Source organism: Prionailurus viverrinus, chromosome E3, assembly GCF_022837055.1.
Source record: "Prionailurus viverrinus isolate Anna chromosome E3, UM_Priviv_1.0, whole genome shotgun sequence".
Taxonomy (NCBI): domain Eukaryota; kingdom Metazoa; phylum Chordata; class Mammalia; order Carnivora; family Felidae; genus Prionailurus; species Prionailurus viverrinus.
Genome location: NC_062576.1, coordinates 25,359,640 through 25,378,170, shown reverse-complemented (window position 1 = coordinate 25,378,170; position 18,531 = coordinate 25,359,640). Strand labels below are relative to the sequence as shown.

At 42.4% G+C, this 18,531-nt stretch overlaps 1 protein-coding gene across 5 annotated transcripts in view; it reads right to left on the bottom strand.

Moving 5' to 3' along the window:
- Window positions 1-2,779: 2,779 nt before the first annotated feature.
- DNAH3 (dynein axonemal heavy chain 3) overlaps window positions 2,780-18,531 on the bottom strand; it is a 170,856-nt gene continuing 155,104 nt past the window's right edge. For 4 of the 5 annotated variants that reach the window (XM_047838156.1, XM_047838154.1, XM_047838158.1 and 1 more), the window contains 8 exons: window positions 16,642-16,886; window positions 14,945-15,061; window positions 10,913-11,067; window positions 9,916-10,083; window positions 8,122-8,264; window positions 5,581-5,785; window positions 4,566-4,703; window positions 2,780-3,178 (listed from right to left, as the gene is read on the bottom strand). In XM_047838156.1, the coding sequence (XP_047694112.1) occupies window positions 2,825-3,178; window positions 4,566-4,703; window positions 5,581-5,785; window positions 8,122-8,264; window positions 9,916-10,083; window positions 10,913-11,067; window positions 14,945-15,061; window positions 16,642-16,886 (1,525 nt within the window). In that variant the 3' untranslated portion in view covers window positions 2,780-2,824. The remainder of the gene's footprint in view (window positions 3,179-4,565; window positions 4,704-5,580; window positions 5,786-8,121; window positions 8,265-9,915; window positions 10,084-10,912; window positions 11,068-14,944; window positions 15,062-16,641; window positions 16,887-18,531) is intronic. The other variant, XR_007147732.1, reaches the window with a different exon arrangement.

Here is an 18,531-nt window from a genome sequence, read left to right as displayed (position 1 = left end):
AGTTTTTGTCTTTAACTCTGTTGAGTGAAGAAAGCAACCTTCCCACCCAGCCTCTTCCAAAATGGAAGTTGATCTAATTGCTAGCTAGCCTCCTGAGTGTCTTCTATGTGCCAGGAATCTTACCTAACTGAATTTTATATGATTAGCCTCCTTTGCAAAGGTGCATGTCCTATTACACAGTAACATAATTACCAATTTACTACCAAAACTTTCATATGAACAATGTTTATAATAGCTTTTATTTCTCCCATTTTCTCTCCAAGACTATAAAATCTCCATCTTCGTTCTTCTAAAGGCCAAACCTATCTTCCCTACATCCCCTCTTTCAATGAAATTTTCTTCTAATACTGACAAGGACTGAAAATTCTTTACCCAACAGCTAGATTTTTAAAGAGAAATGACTAGCTTGGTGACAATGTTTGTCTGATGTCATCTGCTGCACTATTTATTGGCAGGAACTGCAGCTTCTCACCAAACTGATCTCTGGCCATCTCTGCCCCAAGACTCCAGCCTCTAACTCACCAGGATTTCTGAAAGAACATACAGCTCTTTCCCAGGGGGAAACATTAAATACCCCATCGGCCCTAGTAGAAAATGACCTCAAATTTAGGGCACTGTTTCTTTTCAAAGTGGAGGAAATTTTTTAAATTACAAAAATTTAATCCATCATACAGAAACATTCTGTCCCTTGACCCCTGAGGAATGAAACAGTCAGTCCCTGCCTCCTTCAGCTTTTTGTTGCTGAATCTGGGAGTTAGACAACTAATTAAAATCCAATTGTTCTCTTAGCAACCCCCTCACTGCCTTAAAACTTACAATACAACTTAGCCTAACCAGTCCAAGATTCAGGCAGTTGGGATCCTGACCATCTTTCCATCTCACATGACCAACAATCTTACTTGGAATGATAATGCAGTTTCAGCTCTCTTTTCATTCTGATTTTCTTTCCCTCATTGGAAAAAGTAAAAATTAAAAAACTGTCTTTCTCGAAAAAATAACTATTAAGCTACCTGCTTTGAGTTGGAAGAGACTGCTCCTCTTTATTGCCTCCTGGCAAGATTTGGAGAACTCCCCTTTTGCACTTAATGTCTCAGATCTCTCAGATAATTCTGCTGATCTCAGCATTTAGGGTTCTTTTTAAATTTTTTAATGTTTGTTTGTTTTTTGAGAGAGAGAGACAGAGCACAAGAGGGAGAGGAGCAGAAAGAGGGAGACAGAATTCAAAGCAGGCTCCAGGCCCTAAGACAGCAGAGAGCTTGACATGGGGCTCGAACCCATGAACCGTGAGATCATGACCTGAGCCAAAGTTGGACGCTTAACCAACCGAGCCACCCAGGCACCCCTAATTTAGGGTTCTTAATCAGAATTTTATCAACTCCATGTTTCCATGAAGAGATTTCTGGAGTATGTATGTTTGGTTCTCTGAAGCTTCCCACATTCAGGAAAAATAAAAAAACCTGAGGACCTTTCTTCTAGTGAAGAGGCAGAGAAACCGAAAGACACATTAAGACCCTCAAACAACTCTTAAAAAATGAGAACAAACTGAGGGCTGATGGGGGGTGGGAGGGAGGAGAGGGTGGGTGATGGGTATTGAGGGCATCTTTTGGGATGAGCACTTTGACAATTTGACAACAAATTTCATATATTTAAAAAAATACATTCAGAAACTGTTCTAAAAAAAAAAGACCCTCAAACAGCCTTATGTCTTTGCTCAACTATGAACTGACCACTGGAATGCCCTGAAGTCACTTAGAGCCAAAGAGCTAAATGAAAGAGTTAGTCGAGAAGTAATATATAAAGAATTTGATTTTTATATTCCTTAGGATTCTCTTTTAGCTGGCTCTGGGGGAAAACAGGAAAGTGATAAACTAGAAATTTTTTGGACATGGTTGTTGGAGCTACACATTTAAGATTCTACATCATAACATAGCCAAGTCATTGGCAGGGAGGCAGCATGTGGCAGTGAAAAATGCATGGGTTCTAGAGCCAGACAGACCTTGGCTCTGCAATGTCAAAGAGCTGGATGATCTTAGGCAAGTTACATAATCTCCAGACGGAGAGACAATGGTACCCACCACATAGGAAAAAACAAGATATCTAAAGGATATCTTGTCACAACCCATGGCACATAGTAGGCATGCAACAAATGCTGGTTTTTTCATGTCTCCTTCCTGAAATTTCTGCCCATTTGTCGCAGGCTAGTAGAGAAGTATTTGGGTTCCATTTCTATCACTGATGAGTTGTGAAACCTTGAACTAGTTGGGTTTTTTTTTAATGTTTTTATTATTATTATTATTATTATTATAGACAGAGACAGAGTGGGAGAGGGGCAGAAAGAGAGGAAGACACAGAATCTGAAGCAGGCTCCAGGCTCTGAGCTGTCAGCACAGTGGCTCAAGCCTTTTTGAACCTTTGAGGCTGTGATGTTAGTGCTAGGAAACAGCACTAGGAAAGCAGCAATTAAAGTTCAGTGGAAGTTACAGCAAAACAACAGGAAATAAAACACAAAGGAGTTTAGCCAAATGGCTAAAGGTCTAGGTTGAAGAGTCCCATCATCTGTGTTCAAATCCAGGCTCCACTATTTTAGTAGCTATCTGATTTGGGAGATCTTACTTACCTTCTCTGTATCATGGTTTCTGTGGCCATAAAATGAGGATAATAATAACCTACTTTACAGGGCTGCTCTGAAACACTGACTCGTAGCAAGTGCTCTATTAATATAACTGCCGCCATCATCATCATACCATGTGTCTCTTATGAAAGGAAAGCTAGGTTGTGGTTGAGAATGAGATGCCTTTTATTTTCTGCATTGAGATGGATGCCATCAATTATCCAGCTGGCACAGAGAGGCTACCCCTCGGTTTATCCAGTGCTTCTGGGGCCTGTCTGTTGGGAGTTCAATGGAGAGGACATAGTTGGTGGAGTGGCCTGTGGTGGAGAGGATGCCTCTTCGCGCACTTGTTTTGTAGACTGGACATACATAAATGTTCTGATGTGGAAACATTGCACTTTTCCCGGGTTTCAGCCAAATAACGGGCAGTGGATCATAGAGAATTTTGGGGAAAGACTCCTCAATCTGCACTGTTTCCCTGTCCCAGCGGGCACCTTCTAAAAAGAGTCCTTTTATGTAGGCCCCATCTTCTGGGTTACTCTCCATGACTGTTTCTTGTGTGGTTACCTGGAAGAGAGAGAGCTGTAAGTTCCATTACCTGCAATTTCCCTAAATGGGGCAGCATCAAGAGATCAGAAAATCTGTTGCAATGTCTGCCTTTCCCAATATACATTTCCCAGGACACTGTGGCTTCTGTGATAATACTCCTGCCTTCACAAATGAACCTGGTCTGATTCCTAGTCAGCATGCTGTGCTCCTATATGGTAGGCATAGAGAATGCACTAAAGTAGGAGCTGGGGGATCACATTAACTGTAACTAGCTTAGTGACCTTGCACAATTGGGACCTGGACCCATAAAGTGAGAGGTAAGATTCAGATGCATGCTGGTAAAACAGCTGTCTGGCAGGGAGAAATAAAGCCTTGATTTGCAGTTTTTGTCAATTTCTATTGTGTAAATGTTTCAGGCTATTAAAACTATGTAATAACCAGCTCCACCCGGGTCTGGTGAGTTGATATGAGCCAGCTCCAGCACACCACTGTTTAAATTCAGAGGTAGTAAAGTCAAATTCCTTAAGGTGAGTGCAGAAAATGGTCCAGGTGTAGGAGAATAAAGAGTGGTGGGGATTATGATGAACCAGAGAAGACAAGCTCCATTTAAAATCATTCAAACTCTCTTTCTGTTGTTGTGAATAGAATATTTTTCTCATTTTTACTAAGTACTTATTGCTAGAATAGGAAAGGCTATTGGTTTTTGTATATTTAACCAGTATCCGAGTATCCAATCACCATATCAGTATTCTGATACCTATTATCTATCAGTATTCTGACAGGTGTAGTTTTAGAGTCTTTAGGGTTTCTAGGTATACAATCATTTCAACATCAAAAAAGATGGATTTATCTATTTTCCAATATTTATCCCAGTTATTTTGTTACCTTATTGCATTAATTTCAGCTTCATGTTGCCTTCGAAGATTATCAAGTTCATTCATAAACTAAATTAAGACCTATCAACCAGTCTGCAACCTCTGGACAAGATGATCTTACTCTTTTCTCTCCATATATGGACAAAGGTGATACTTGATTATTGGTCATTCCTTTGACTTCACTCCAAGGAAAGCACTACCCAAGACCATTAACATCTTTCCAAATGAAGAGTCCACCATGATGAATAAACAATAGGGAAGCATGCTTTAATTTTTCTTGGTATAATGGTGGCAGAGTTTTTCTCTGGAAATAGTCTTTATGTATACACAGCAACAAAGCCTTGGGAATTCTCTGATTCTGTCTGGAATAAATTTTGGAGCTATTTTTAAGTCATACTAAATACTTCACTTGTACCATCTCAGAAGCATTTGGGCCTTAACACATCCAAATGTTTGGACTCATTAAAAAACAGGCAACATTGCTTTCTCTGGTTGGTCCCTTGAGCTGGCCTAACCCAAAGTATGTCTACCTCAAACTCAAATCCGATGTGGTCAATGGGGATGGTGTATTTCCGGGCATAATTCTGAGAAACACCGGTCAAAAATGACTGTGTGAAGTAAAATCCAGAGATCCAAAAGACCACAGGGGGCCCGCGGTCAATCCATTCCTGGAGAGTCACAGAAATAAAAATTCAAAATCAACAGCACATCAAAGATAGTTCAAAGGCAGGTAATGTAAATGGGTTCCGTTAAGAAAGATGTTTTTTCTCTTTTTTCTCAAAACAGGTAGCCCTCTCAGTTTAGTTTGTATTTTCCCACTTTTTTCCCCCACTTTTGAAATGAAGGTACAAACATATATTTCTACTTTAAGAAAAGCACAGGTGCAAGCTGGTGTCGGGGTATAATAGACACTGGCAGGGAATGTAATGGTGGAAACTATGTGCCTTGCCTAAACTGAGCAACAGCCACTCATCTCATAATAGTTGCCATGCAGGAATGCAGGCTCATTGTTTCAGCTCTTCCTTTTTTTGCAGGACAAACATCTGGATTGTTATGTATAATAATTCAATGTTTACATGCTATCTCAAAAAATTTTAAATTAGGGGCACCTGGGTGGCTCAGTCAGTTAAGCATCTGACTCCTGATTTCAGCTCATGTAATGATCTCACAGTCAAGCCCCGCATCAGGGGAACAATGCCCCGCATCAGGCTCTGCACTGAGCATGGAGTCTGCTTGAGATTCTCTCTCCCCCTCTCTCTCTCTGCCCCTTCCCTGCACACGCTCACACATGCACACTCTCTCTCTCTCTCTCAAAATAAATAAATAAACTTAAAAAAATTTTTTTTAATTACCAGGCAGCCAAACCAAATATATCTATTAGTCAAATCTGGCCCATGAGCCACTAGTTTGTGACATTTATTCTAGTTCCGACTCCTGCCCTCAATTCTGGCAAGACTGTTTCCAGTAGTTGCTCAATCCATTTCAGAATGTCCTCTCTACCTGAATGCGTGTGCCAGGTGCCCAGCTGCCCTGACTCCCAGGTACCTGGAAGAAGGCCAGGCGGGCCAGCAGGTCAGCCACATAGCCCCCCAGGGGCTTTAGGGATGGGTAGGACTTGGCCATCCACATGGCTGGCACTTTACCCACGATCACGCTACTGAAGACATCCTCCAGCTCTGAGGACATCAGGACCTGTCCTTTGATGGCTCGGCCAAGATCAATGAGGCTTCTGCGAACGACCTTGGTCAGCCTGCAAGAACAAAGGAGCTGGCTCAGCCAGCTTCTCCAGCTTTACCCTACCCAAATACCCTGACTCAGGTCTCCTTTCACTTTTCCCCTCTTTGAAAGGTCAGACAAGTAATATACATTCATGATGGAAAAATTATAAAGATGAGAAAAAAATGAAATCACCTGGTATCTCACCACCTAAAGATAACTTTGATGTTTATCTTTCCAAATTTTTCTATATGTAAACATAAATTATTTTTAATGGTATTAACTATATTACTTTTTTGTAATCTGTTTTTCTCTCTTAGCGTATAGGGAGCATCTTTCCAATTCAATAGAGACCTAAATCATCCTTTTTTAATGACTACAAGGTATTTCATTTTATTTAACCATTTCCCTATTGCTGAAACATGTTATTTCTAGGTTTGTTATCACTGTTAACAACATTGCTAGGAACATCCATCCATATCAATCTTTGTGGAAACTTATAATAATTTTCCTATGAAAGGTAGAATTTCTAGGTCAAAAGGTAATACAATTTGAAGGGGTTTGATCCATATTGCCAAAGTTCTTTTCATAGATTATGAGGTCCATACCTGAGAAAAGGCAGCCTGGGAGATGCCAAGATTGCCTGCCTCTCTCTCTGGCCTCTACGTTTTGAGGCCTAGCTAAGCCCAGAGGGAATTCACCTGAGAGTGCCAAAGAATATGCCACCAGAAATAACTTGTCATCTCTAGCAACTTTTGGAATCCCAGCCAAGTGGATATGAGAATGATCATATGCAAGAAAGGGATTCCTAGACGTGTAATCACTTAATATTCATATTAAGAGGAATTTAAGGGTCAGAACTTTGGTTCATGTGCTTGGCTAAGGAGTCAAGGGGCAAAGTTACTATCTGAAGGATTATTCCACAGACCTTTGGCTATTACACCTAAAGACTTACTTGTAAGAGTTTTTCTATTTTTTTTTTTTTTAACTATGTGCTCTGCTAGTTTCAAGGTTTTAGGAAGTAACATTTGCCTCAGAAGACACAGTAATGATTCCCCTGAACTGGAAACTGAACTGTCACCTAATCATTTTGATATTCTCATACCACATGGTGAATAGGCCAAAAAAAAGTGATTGGTGAGGATGTGGGGGTAGATTACTCAATGTGATTAATCCTGACCGTCATTGGAAAATAAGATTGCTGTTACCCTGTTCTCTTCTATTACAATGACCAGTGGTAAAGGCTAGTGAAGGCCCCTACAACCACTAAGGAAGAGTTCCTGTGACCTTAGGAGAGGATGGATGGCAGAAGAGCAAAGCCATTAGGCTTGGCATCTGGATGAATGACAACTACATCCCATCATGCAAAGTATCTGACTCACAGCAGTGCTGCTGCATCCTTAGCTCACACCCTATACTTTGCTTCGTTCCCCCATATGGTCAACTGTCTGTTGACTCTAGAGTTGACTCTAATCCTAACACTGAGAAGGCAAGGAATACTTAGATGACATTCTTCCAGTTCTTTAGTACTTCAGAGTTTAGGGATGTCCCTAAAACTAAGCAATGATCAATGAGGCAAAATGGAGACAGTAACAGATGGAGAGCTGGGAGCAGTGAGAACCTTTGACTTGAAGACAGAAGTGATGAGTTTTCTCATTTGGTATATATGGTCTTTGAGAACTCTTTCAGTTTTATTTAGAAGTCAAATCAAGATGATCTATTGGGTTCTCTGCTGTAGTAACTAGAGAAGTAAGGAGGGCCAGAGACCCTTAGCTCCATGGCCAGCCCATCACACCCCTTCTCTACCTGTGTGGTAGGGGCAATGGGATAAACTTCTCTCCACCCTTTTCTATATTCACCCTGATTTCACATATTGGGTAAGTGTATGGGCTCTGGAATCAGACAGCCTGGGTTCAAACTCCATTCTGTCACTGAATTACTGTATGACCTTGTGCAAGTTGTATAACTCTTCTGGGTCTGTTTTCTCACCTTTAAAATGGGGGCAGAGGGATTACTAACTGTTCCTATTTCAAAAGACTATTACATGGTTTGAATGCAAACACATACATGGTGCTTGGAGCTATACCTGGCACTAAGAGCTCAAGAAAAGTGGCTCTGATAATTACTTTTACTATGAGTCTGCTTGGTATTGGTTTTAAGCTGATTTTACAGGTGTACTATCAATGAGTGGAAGAGAATGACTAGAAAAATTGAGTTAAACTTGGGTCAACACATGCTGGGATGGTCCTATTCACAGCCCTCCCCATAGGTGGGGCAAACCACTTATCAAGTGCACATGTCAGTTACTGCCCATGAGATCATACCCCTACACTCCCACTCCAAGGATCCAAGTAAGACCATCCAGCCCACCTGTTGAATCTGATGAGCTCCTGCCTTAGGACAGTGTTCATGGATTCCTCATAGACCACAGGGTACAACTTCACGACCACTTCCAGGTCAAAGTCTTTGGGAAGCTTGGAGAGTATGTCCTGAGCCAGCTCCTCAATGACTTCCTTAAAGTACAGACATAGAGAGGTGAATGAGAAACAAGGCTGTGCACTGTGGCTTTGTCTGGGTAAACCTGAAGCAGTGAGCATTGGTCTTTTTAATCACAGCCTACAGGACCTTCCTGGGAACTCTCCTACAAAAGCCAATTCTGCCTGGGGGAAAGGAGGTCACTTATCTCTCTACCAGTCTTCTTGAAGGCATCACCTCTTGGCCCAGAAGGTAAAAAAACCTAAGCAATAAGAGCCCTATTCTTACACCTGAAGCAAGGTTCTGACGGCTGGATAGGTAGCCTCAGGCAGTGCTGAACCCAGCCAAACTCCTCCTAGGAGAGCATCTCCCACAGCTCTCTCAGCCAGCCCCTCATAACCAGCTCATGGTACAGATGGGACTCTTGCTCAGTGCCAGTGACCGTATAGGACACCTGGGAAAGCGGTAAGCCATTCCTCAGCATGGAGCAAGAATAGCCCAGGGCAATGGGGTTGGCCAAGTAGGGGAGGGGACAGGCCTAGAGGAGCAAGGAGTAGGACCTGGGTGTGGGAGAGACACACAGCTCTGCCATCCTGTGGATCTGAAAGGCTTGGAACACACACTTCCTTCCCTCTTCTCACAGTAAGGGGAATTTCCATCCCTAAACTGAAACCAAGCAGGCTGCTCTATCTTTATACCTATTATCATTTATGGCACTATGAGCCAAATCAAGAGAAACCCACAGCTGAGAGGGCTTGAACATGGAGTAGCTCAGAAGATGGAGAAGGGAAGGGAAGGATAGGAAAGAAGAGGGTGTGGTGGAGTCAGGAGATGGCAGTCCTGGATCTGGCTCTGCCTCTGAGTTGATGAATGCTTTGAAGCAGGTCTCTTCCTCCCAGTGGGCTATTTCACCCCCATCTGTAGACTGAGGATGGTGGACCAGGTCTGTGCCTCATAAAGCATGGACTGCAAGAGGCACCCAAGCTGTTTCTAGGTGTTTCCAGGACATGGAACACATCATGTTGAATCACATGGTGATAAAGTCATTCTCTTTCCAAGTTTCAGCTGCCTTTCTCTTTTCATTCTTCTCAAGGACAAAGTCTCAGATCAGTGCTAACTAAACGCTCTGTAACACTGGCTGATCCTCCTCTTTTCACAAGCAGCCAGCAGGGCCTCAGCAACATAATCTGCAAAGAACCTAATAACCGTTTAGTTTTCATTTTCTTTTTGTGGCTGTTGTGACTTTATGGAAGTGACATTGGGTTTCCATTTATGGTACTGATGTGCAGAGCTTTTTTAAATATTTTATTTTTTAAGTAATCTCTACACCCAATGTAAGGCTTTAACCCATGACCCCCAGATCAAGAGTCGCATGATATGCAGTGTTTAAAAGAAATGTTTTTAAGAGATTTTGTTTTAAATATTATGTAAATGTAGTATAGATGACATATGGGTAGAGCAATGACTCCTGAGGGTTATATAGGAGCAGCTGACAATCCGGAAACACTGCTGCTCTTCCAGCTCTGTATTTAAGGACTCTCAGCAGGAAGACCAGAGCACCCATGCCCCACGGAGTCTGCCAAGCCTCCGATCGTCAGCCTTCTAGGTTATCATCCACAATCCTGCATGACCACCAGATGGACAACTGTCTGTGAATGGAATTACGTCTCCCACCCAAAGCCCAATTACCTGAGGGGACTTCCCACTCCCTCCTGACTGCCTAGGGAGGGTCAGCAGCACTCCTTGAAACAGCTGGTTGGTTTCCTGGTTGTCCTTGGTGATGTCAGCATTCTCATGGAGGCCAAAGACTTCTGGGTGGGTTGTGATGGGTAGGTTCCTAAGATACTCGATATAGGACTGGAAAGGAAATGTTCAGTTGACACAAACCCAGGTCCTCTGGGGTCCCAGAGATCACTCAGGGCTTAGCTGTACCCAACCCAAGCAAGAATCACATTGGATTGGTAGCACAGGCCACATCTGCCCACCACCCCACACACCAACCAACCAACCACACACACACACACACACACACACACACACACACGGTGAACACACCCCAAGCTGTTCCTCATACAGTCTTCTGGGGAGTGAGTATGAAGGCAGAAGGACCGAGTATCTCCCCTCCCACCCCTAGCTTCTTCCTGCTCCCCCTGCAGTTCTGGCTTTACAGTCAGACTGAACTGGGTTTGGATCCTAGCTCTACTGAAAACTAACTGTGTAACCTTGACCCCCAGTTTCCTTATCTGTAAATGGGAAGATAAGTGAAGTTACAAAGTAATAGGCCTTGGCATATAACAGGTGTTTAATAAAAGAAATCCCTCTTAAAGCTCTTACAGATTTCCTGTTTTCTTCTTCCTGTTCTCATTCTCCCATCCAGTTTTTCTGTCCTTCCCCTTTAGCCACTTTCTGAACCTTTGTTTTCAAGTAGCAATTTGCAACCAGATTACTACCAAGGCTTCATTTTAACCATCCTTCCCCTTAACTCCCCAAGATGGGCCCCACATTTTGAAAAGATCTTGTCTATCAAATACCCAGTTTTCATTCAATAATAATAATGTCTCTCTTAGAGGCTTTTTGGAATATTGGAAATAACTTATGGTCCCAAGTCAGGAAGCCCAACGCTACCCCTGGCTCTCCTTGGCTATACCGCAGCCCCTAGCCACATGGAGACTGCCAAGCCCCTCACCTGGTAGGAGCCATGAGGAGGAATGTAGTAAGTGTCTCCAGGAGCGAGGGAGTAATGGTCCTGCTCAATTTCCTTACAGTAGAACGTGGACAGAAGGGATAGCAGGAGACGCCTGTCTTTGTCATCAGTCACTCTGCCCCCGTAATTACATTCCCCTGTGGACAACCAACAGGAAGAAGTTGAGCTCAAGGAAGGTCATAATGAACTTGGTCATTAACCTAAAACAGAGGATTCTTCCAGCCAAGAAACTCTGCTTAGATGCAGGGTTGCTGAAACCAATGCTCACATTGGGATGAGATCAGACCTTTTTGGTATTATGTTTGCCACAAAAATAGTACTTATTCACCACATTAGAAATTAGGAAGTAAAAATAAACTGAAAGAAAAAACCAATACAATCACCAATAATTCCATCAAAGGTAACTGTGAACATTTAGGCATCTTCTTCATGTGTGTGGTTGTGTGTGTGTGTGTGTGTGTGTGTGTGTGTGTGTGTGTGTACATACATGAAAGGCATTACATAAAGGTGGTTCAGGGCAAGCACTTTGGCATAAGACAGTCCTGGGTTCCAATCCCAGCAGTTTCTCATCTGTCGAGAAGCAGAGATAATTGCAGTACCCATCTTACAAGGTTGTGGTTAATAATGCTTATAAAACATTTAGCACAATATATAGCACACAGAAAGTATTCAATTTATTACAGCTATTACAAATAAATATATTTTTGAAAATTGTGATTATCCCATACATACTGCTTTGGGATACTCCACCCCCATCATTAATATCATTCTCTGAGACTCAGGTTTCTACACTCAGATTTCTACAAAAATAATTAGGTAATTCTTTGGAAGCCACATCAAATCCATCTCGCCAAGCCCATGACGCATTTTCTAGCTGGTCCAGATTCCATAGTATGTGGGTGCCACCTGGTATTTGGTAGTTAATGGACAACACACTAGTCTTCAAGGAGGAAACACATCTGTGTGTATATGCATGTGTGGACACACATATGCAGGCTCATTTCCAATTCCAACCATTCCAGGAAGACACAGGTCTACAGACAAGAAACAGGAGGTATGGTCTAAGGTGGGGGCAGGAGGCCTCAGCTTCTCTTGGTCTTGGAGGGGTCTAAACGTGAAGGAGGAGGATATGGGTGGCTCATTAAGGGCAGAGTAAGGGTCTATTTACTTTTTGAGTAATTTGAGCCCTGCAGATGCTGTTTTACCTTAAGCCAGACCATCTAGATTTCTGAGGCTCTCTCTATGGACTTTTCCAGGCGTTTAGCAAAGTTCAGTTTGAACATTACGGTTGGTCTCAGCTATAAACAAGCTTTTGATAGCACTATATTAAATATAACAATTAAAAATATAACATCAAAGGCGCAGTGGTTTTCCCTCACTGAAGTCAGCATGGCAGAGCTCGAGGTCACCCAAAAGTGAACCCAAGTAAAGGTAAATCTCAGGCACAGAGTCATAGTGCAAGGTCCTGCCACCACACCCTTATCAGCAAATTTTCCTCCAGGGGATACCCTTGCAGGCTTTGGGTTTTATGTTTGTGAAGGAAGGTGGATTTCTTTATAGCTACTTATAGGTCTATTCTGGTATCAAGAGCACAAGTTCCTATGGGAGCCAGGATGTACTTTTGTCTTTTTTTAATATTTATTTTTAATTTTTTAATTTTTTTAAAGGAGCCCAACTATTTTTTAAATTTTTTTAATGTTTATTTATTTTTGAGAGAGAGAGAGAGAGAGCATGAGCAGAGGGGGGGCAGAGAGAGAGGGAGACACAGAATCTGAAGCAGGCTCCAGGCTCTGAGCCATCAGCACAGAGCCCGATGCAGGGCTTGAGCCCACCAACTGTGAGATCATGACCTGGGATGAAGTCGGACACTTAACCGAGGGAGCCACCCAGGCACCCCTTGCTTTTGTCTCCTCTAAGGTCTCTACTCTCCCTGCCAAGGCTGGGGGTACCAGATGAATAATGCATTGACTTCGGCCCATTGAATGTGATAACCATTGTTCAAACAAGACCCGTCTCTTTGGTTAGTGTCAGCACAGAGTTCTAATGATCATCCACATCTGGTTTTTCTTTCCTTCCAGGCACATAGGCAAGTTACACTTCTCTGGGTCCCTTGTGGGGGCCAGGTATGGGAGACAACTTCTTGTGCATTTAATTCCTGGCATGAGCCCTTCAGTGCTATTCCTGTGGCAGTGACCACACAAGTATGTGCTGAGACATGGCATCAAAAGTGGGTGGAGCTTCTGCCAGCTGGTAGATAGATAATCACAATGAGCACAGACCCCTGCCATTTCACCCCAGACATGTAGAGTGGCTGAGAAATGGACCTTAGATGTCTTACACCCTTGAGATGTGGGGGCTGTTGATTCTCCTGGCCTAATTAGCCTATGCTGACTGGCCTAGGTGGGAAGTGAGTCTCCTCCAGTGGGCTGACACGGTCAGGGAAGGTTGCTTTATGGGCTCCAGGAAGTCCCATACTAAGACCTTATCCTAGGGCAAGTATGCACTCATTCTGCATTCTGAAGAACAGCCCTGGCATATGCTTCTGCGTGACCTGAAATGAGAGGAAAATGACTCACTTCTTTAGAGAAGTTCTTTCACCAAACTAATATCCACTGAGCTTATGTTGTGCATGTCACTTGGGGTTTCATTTTAGGGGACAGAGTACTGCGTTAAGTAAGGTCTATGTGACCTTTTACAACTGAACTTAATCACTCTGAAGTACGATTTCTCAATCTTAGCAGTATTAACAGGTTGTACTGGATAGTTCTGTGTGGTGAGGGCTGTTCTATGCGTTGTGGGTTGTTCAGCAGCGTCCCTGGCCTCTACCCAGTAGCATCTCTATTTAGTGGTGGCAAGCAAAAATGTCTTCAGACATTGCCAAATGTCCCCTGGGGGACAAAACTGCCCTTTGTTGAGAACCACTGCTCTAAGGCCTCAGTCTCATTGACTCTAAAATGGGGTCACTAACATGAAGCTCATAAGGTTACTGTGAAGACTCAAGGTGATGATTGTGTATATATGGAGCATCTGCCACACAATCGGGGAAAGGATCCAAACTCCTTAACATATGGAGCTGAGGAAGGAACTTGTATGTAATCTTTAAAAAAAAAATTTTTTTAAATGTTTTTATTTCTGAGACAGAGACAGAGCATGAGTGGGGGAGGGGCAGAGAGAAAGGGAGACACAGAATCTGAAGCAGGCCCCAGGCTCTGAGCTGTTAGCACAAAGCCCGACGAGGGGCTCGAACTCACAAACCTCGAGATCATGACCTGAGCCGAAGTCTGACACTTAACTGACTGAGCCACCCAGGTGCCCCCGTAATATTGAAGACACCAGGGTTTTCCAACTGTGCTTCATTTTGACCTTCCGCCATGGTATTCCACTCGCTTTACCCATCTATATTTTATCTCCTATCTCTGGGCCTACATGATGTGTTCCATGAGGGAAGCAACCAAGTTCTATCCATTTACATTCTTCTATATCATGTACTAGTAAATATCTGAGTGACTAATAAAAGGTCACTGTAGACTGCTTTAATATAAAACAGTAAGTGATGTTTTCACTTTAGGATACCTGTGCTAGGAACGCTCTCCTTCTTTTTTCCCACTGCCTACCCTGCTTTCTTCTTCCACTTGTAAAACTCCTATTCATCCCTCAAAACCCACCCTTTATGCCTTCAGGAAGTATTCCGTGATCACCCCCTACCCCATCCCTGAGATTTAATCACTGCATTGCCTTTCGACTTTATAAATGTTTCCCTTGCTGAATTTATGACTGTACTGTCATTTATTTCTTTATATATATTTTTTCCTTTGTGGACTGTGAGCCACTTGAAGATAAGAATTGTATCTTCGTTTTTTATAATATCTGTCATGGTGACCAGCATTAGTAAGAGCTCAATGTTTGTTGAAAGAATGATTGAGTAAATAAATGAATGGAGGTGGAACCAGATGAGCAGAGGGGTGGAGTAGGATACTGGACATTTATAACTGCAAAGCTTCCTCCCAGAAATACCTGTCAGGTAAGTCAGAGCATCAAATGGCACCTCCTTATAGTCGTTCAGAAACATCTGGATCTGCCGCATACTAATCCGCAGGTCAGATTCATTGAATTCATAAGGAATATTCCAGCCTGCACAAAGCATAGAAGAATTAGAGACCTCAGTGCCAAGAGCTCATAATTCCACTCAGACATTGAGCTGTAGAGTTAAGCACCATGTGGAGCAGCAGCCTCTTTCAGTCCCATGAATATCAAGTACCAGGCCAACTATTAGCTCTGACATTTACTGCCAATGTGGGAGCCATTCTGCCTGAGAAAACATCCATTCTAAAATCAATTTTCTTATGGATCTCCCCATTTGTTAAGGTAGATGTTAATATGCTGGGATTTGTGGAATGAGAATAATTCACCCTGGCTGGAATACTGTGGTAATGCACAGGGTTCCAAAAATAACACTAAAGCATAGCTAGAGAGCAATATCTTATGATTAGGCAACAGAACTAAATCAGCTTAGAGAATTCCCCTCCTCATGCTCATGGGAAAAATGGGATGGCCAGCCTTGAAGAAACTATCAAGGGTATTTTCAAGGGTATAATGATAAATGCCCAGAAGGGCTGGAAAAGTGACATAAATATGTGAAGTGGGCACAGTGTAAGACAGCAGAGTTCAGTGGGATGTGTGCTCAGCAGGGACATTTAATTTGCTCCTGCACATTTACATTCAAATAAAAATTTAGCAAAATAAAAAGTTCGTGTTCTGGCAAAAAAAACACAACTGGCCTGTTGGCTCCAAGCCAAACTCTTACATGGATTTTTGGAGATCTGGCATGGGTGGGAGAATAGTGGTGAGAGAATATGGTATATGAAACACAGATGTGGTGGGAGTGTCCAGCCCAGGCTGTGTCATCCCTGTACCCCTCAGTGGAATGGTCAGGTGGTCTGGGAAGCTAACAGCGGCTGTGGGTGGTGGGAGAAGGAAAGGAAGAAGATGCTCAGAGAGAATCGCCAAGAGGACAGTTTGCCTCCATATTTAAGCCAAAAGAACAGCTGAAAATGCATCGCCTTGGGCCATTTCAAGGCTGTTGAACAAAATCAGAGGTAGCCCAACCTTTAAACCATGTGGATATGGAATCTGTATTTAGCAGTTGGATGTTCTGCTCTAACAAGAGCATTAAGTTAAGATAAAGTAGTAAGTTAGGCCATGGACAGGATATGTTAATAATGAAATTTATTTTTAGTTTTTCAAGAAGAAGCACAGGCAAATGTCCCAGTTGTACTTCCTTCATTGTTATGCACATGTTTAGAGAAAGACTCAAAATTTCATAAATTACCTGGTGACAACTCCCTGGAAAATGGCCATTGTACCTAAGAGAGGCAAATACTCACCAAAGGGAAGGGCTTACAATTTTTTCATTAACATATTACTTCAATAATTAGGAGACCTCTAATTTTGGAGCAACATCTCTTTTCTTGACATTGATAGTGACCTAATTATAGGGTTGTCAAATTTATCAAATAAAAATACAGGACAGTCAGTGAAATTTTAATTTCACTTAAACAAATCATGTTTAGTCTAAGTATGTCCCAAATATTACATGGAATATACTTATACAGCATTTTACTGGCAACCTTATCGGAGTATAAACTTGAACACATACCTGCATTTGTCTGTGATCTGTGCCCCAGCAGCCCAGGTACACTGTCATCGCTTACCTAAGGGTCCAAAGTTTCTCCTTTCTTGAACAATGGCGTGGAAGAAACATAGCCCGAACAACAGCTTCTGCCATATGACTGCCTTTGTACAGCTTTGGAAAAACACGGGGTCCGAGATGGGGTCATTGAGATAGGAGCGCAAAAGGTTGGCCCGCAGCCCTTTGGGGGGCTCATTGGTCATTTTGATCCCATTTTGGAGAATGCTGACTGGAAATTTCTCTGATGGATAGCTGGTTAACCAGAGTCTGGAAGAACAACAGATCTAACTATTTAGAGCAATGCAGTAAGTTATATTAAAAAGCGATAACAAAAAATAATAGCCACCATTTATTAAGCACTACTGGATGCCAAACCCCATGATAAGAATTTAATGTATGTCCCTTCCTTGACCCTCTCAGCCACCCTATGTGAAGGGATTAGCTATTCCCTTATACCAGGGAGGAAACGGAGGCATGCAGAGGTCAACTGGATTTTTCAAGGACACACCACTTAAAAGCAAGTGAAATGGGATGTGAACTCAGGGCTCCTTGACTCCAAAGGCCATCTTAAACACCACACCATATTCCTCCCCTGCAAGACTACCTGAGAATCTACTAGGTCAGTGCGATACCTGGCACCCCAGGAGTTGCCAGGAGGGAAGGGAAGAGGCCATAAACAGGTAGACTGAGGTCCGACTTCAGGCTGCAGTTAGGTGATATTTAGCTCATACCATGCAAACCAACACAAGGCTACAACATAGTTTGAAGTAGCTGCCAACTTTTAAAAAAACTGGGACTTTCTTTTAAAATCCTAGATTCCCATCTTCCCTTTAAAATAATGAGAAAATCTGAACACAAGGGGCCTGCACTCCTGCATGGCAATAGTCACTTGGTATTAGGTAGTCACTGCTCTTCTCTAAAGGTCATGCATGGGCCTCTAGTTCACTGCAGTCCCCACCACTCTCCGTTGATGTCCAACACTGAGGCTGACTGCCCATGATGACTGCCACTGTACTGTGGGAACTGGAATATCTCCTGTGGCCAAGTCCTCTTCATTCATATATGTTATTCCTGGCTCCTATAGGCACTTGGGGTAATAACTTTTGTGTTAGGATCATATTACAGAAGACCATAATATCAGCATAAATAATTTTTTGTTCAATGTTCATTGTATCATTGATGGTGCTTAATCAAGCCACCATCCCAAACCAAACAGAATTCTTGAAACTAATTGGATTCCTTTAAACTCTTCTATGGATTTTATAGGAGTCTTACATGTATATAATAAACCATTGCCTAATCTGGCTTTGTAAATAAACACCAAACACTTTCCTATTTTCAGGCAAACATGACAAAAATGAAAATAACCAGGGGCACCTGAGTTAAGCATCTGACTTTTGCTCAGGTCATGATCTCATGGCTTGTGAGTTCAAGCCGTGGGTCGGGCTCTGTGCTAATAGCTCAGAGCCTGGAGCCTGCTTTGGATTCTGTGTCTCCCTCTCTCTCTGCCCCTCCCCCACTTGTGCTCGCTCTCTCTCTCTCTCCACTTGTGCTCTCTCTCTCTCTCTCTCTCTTTCTCAAAAATAAACATTAAAAAGAAAGAAAGAAAGAAAGAAAGAAAGGAAGGAAGAAAGAAAAAATAACCAGCAAACTTTGTAGCCTAAAACAGGAGTTGGCAAACCTTTCCTGTAAAAGGTCAAAGAGTAAATTTTTAGGCTCTGCAGGCCATATGGTTTCGGTTAGAACTACTTATATTGTGAAAGCAGTCACAATAGACGGGATATGAATGAGCATGGCTCTATTTCAATAAAACTTTATTTATGGACACTGAAATTTGAATTTCATATAATTTTCATGTGTCACGAAATATTGTTGTTTTGATTTTTTTTCAACCATCTAAAAATGTAAAAAC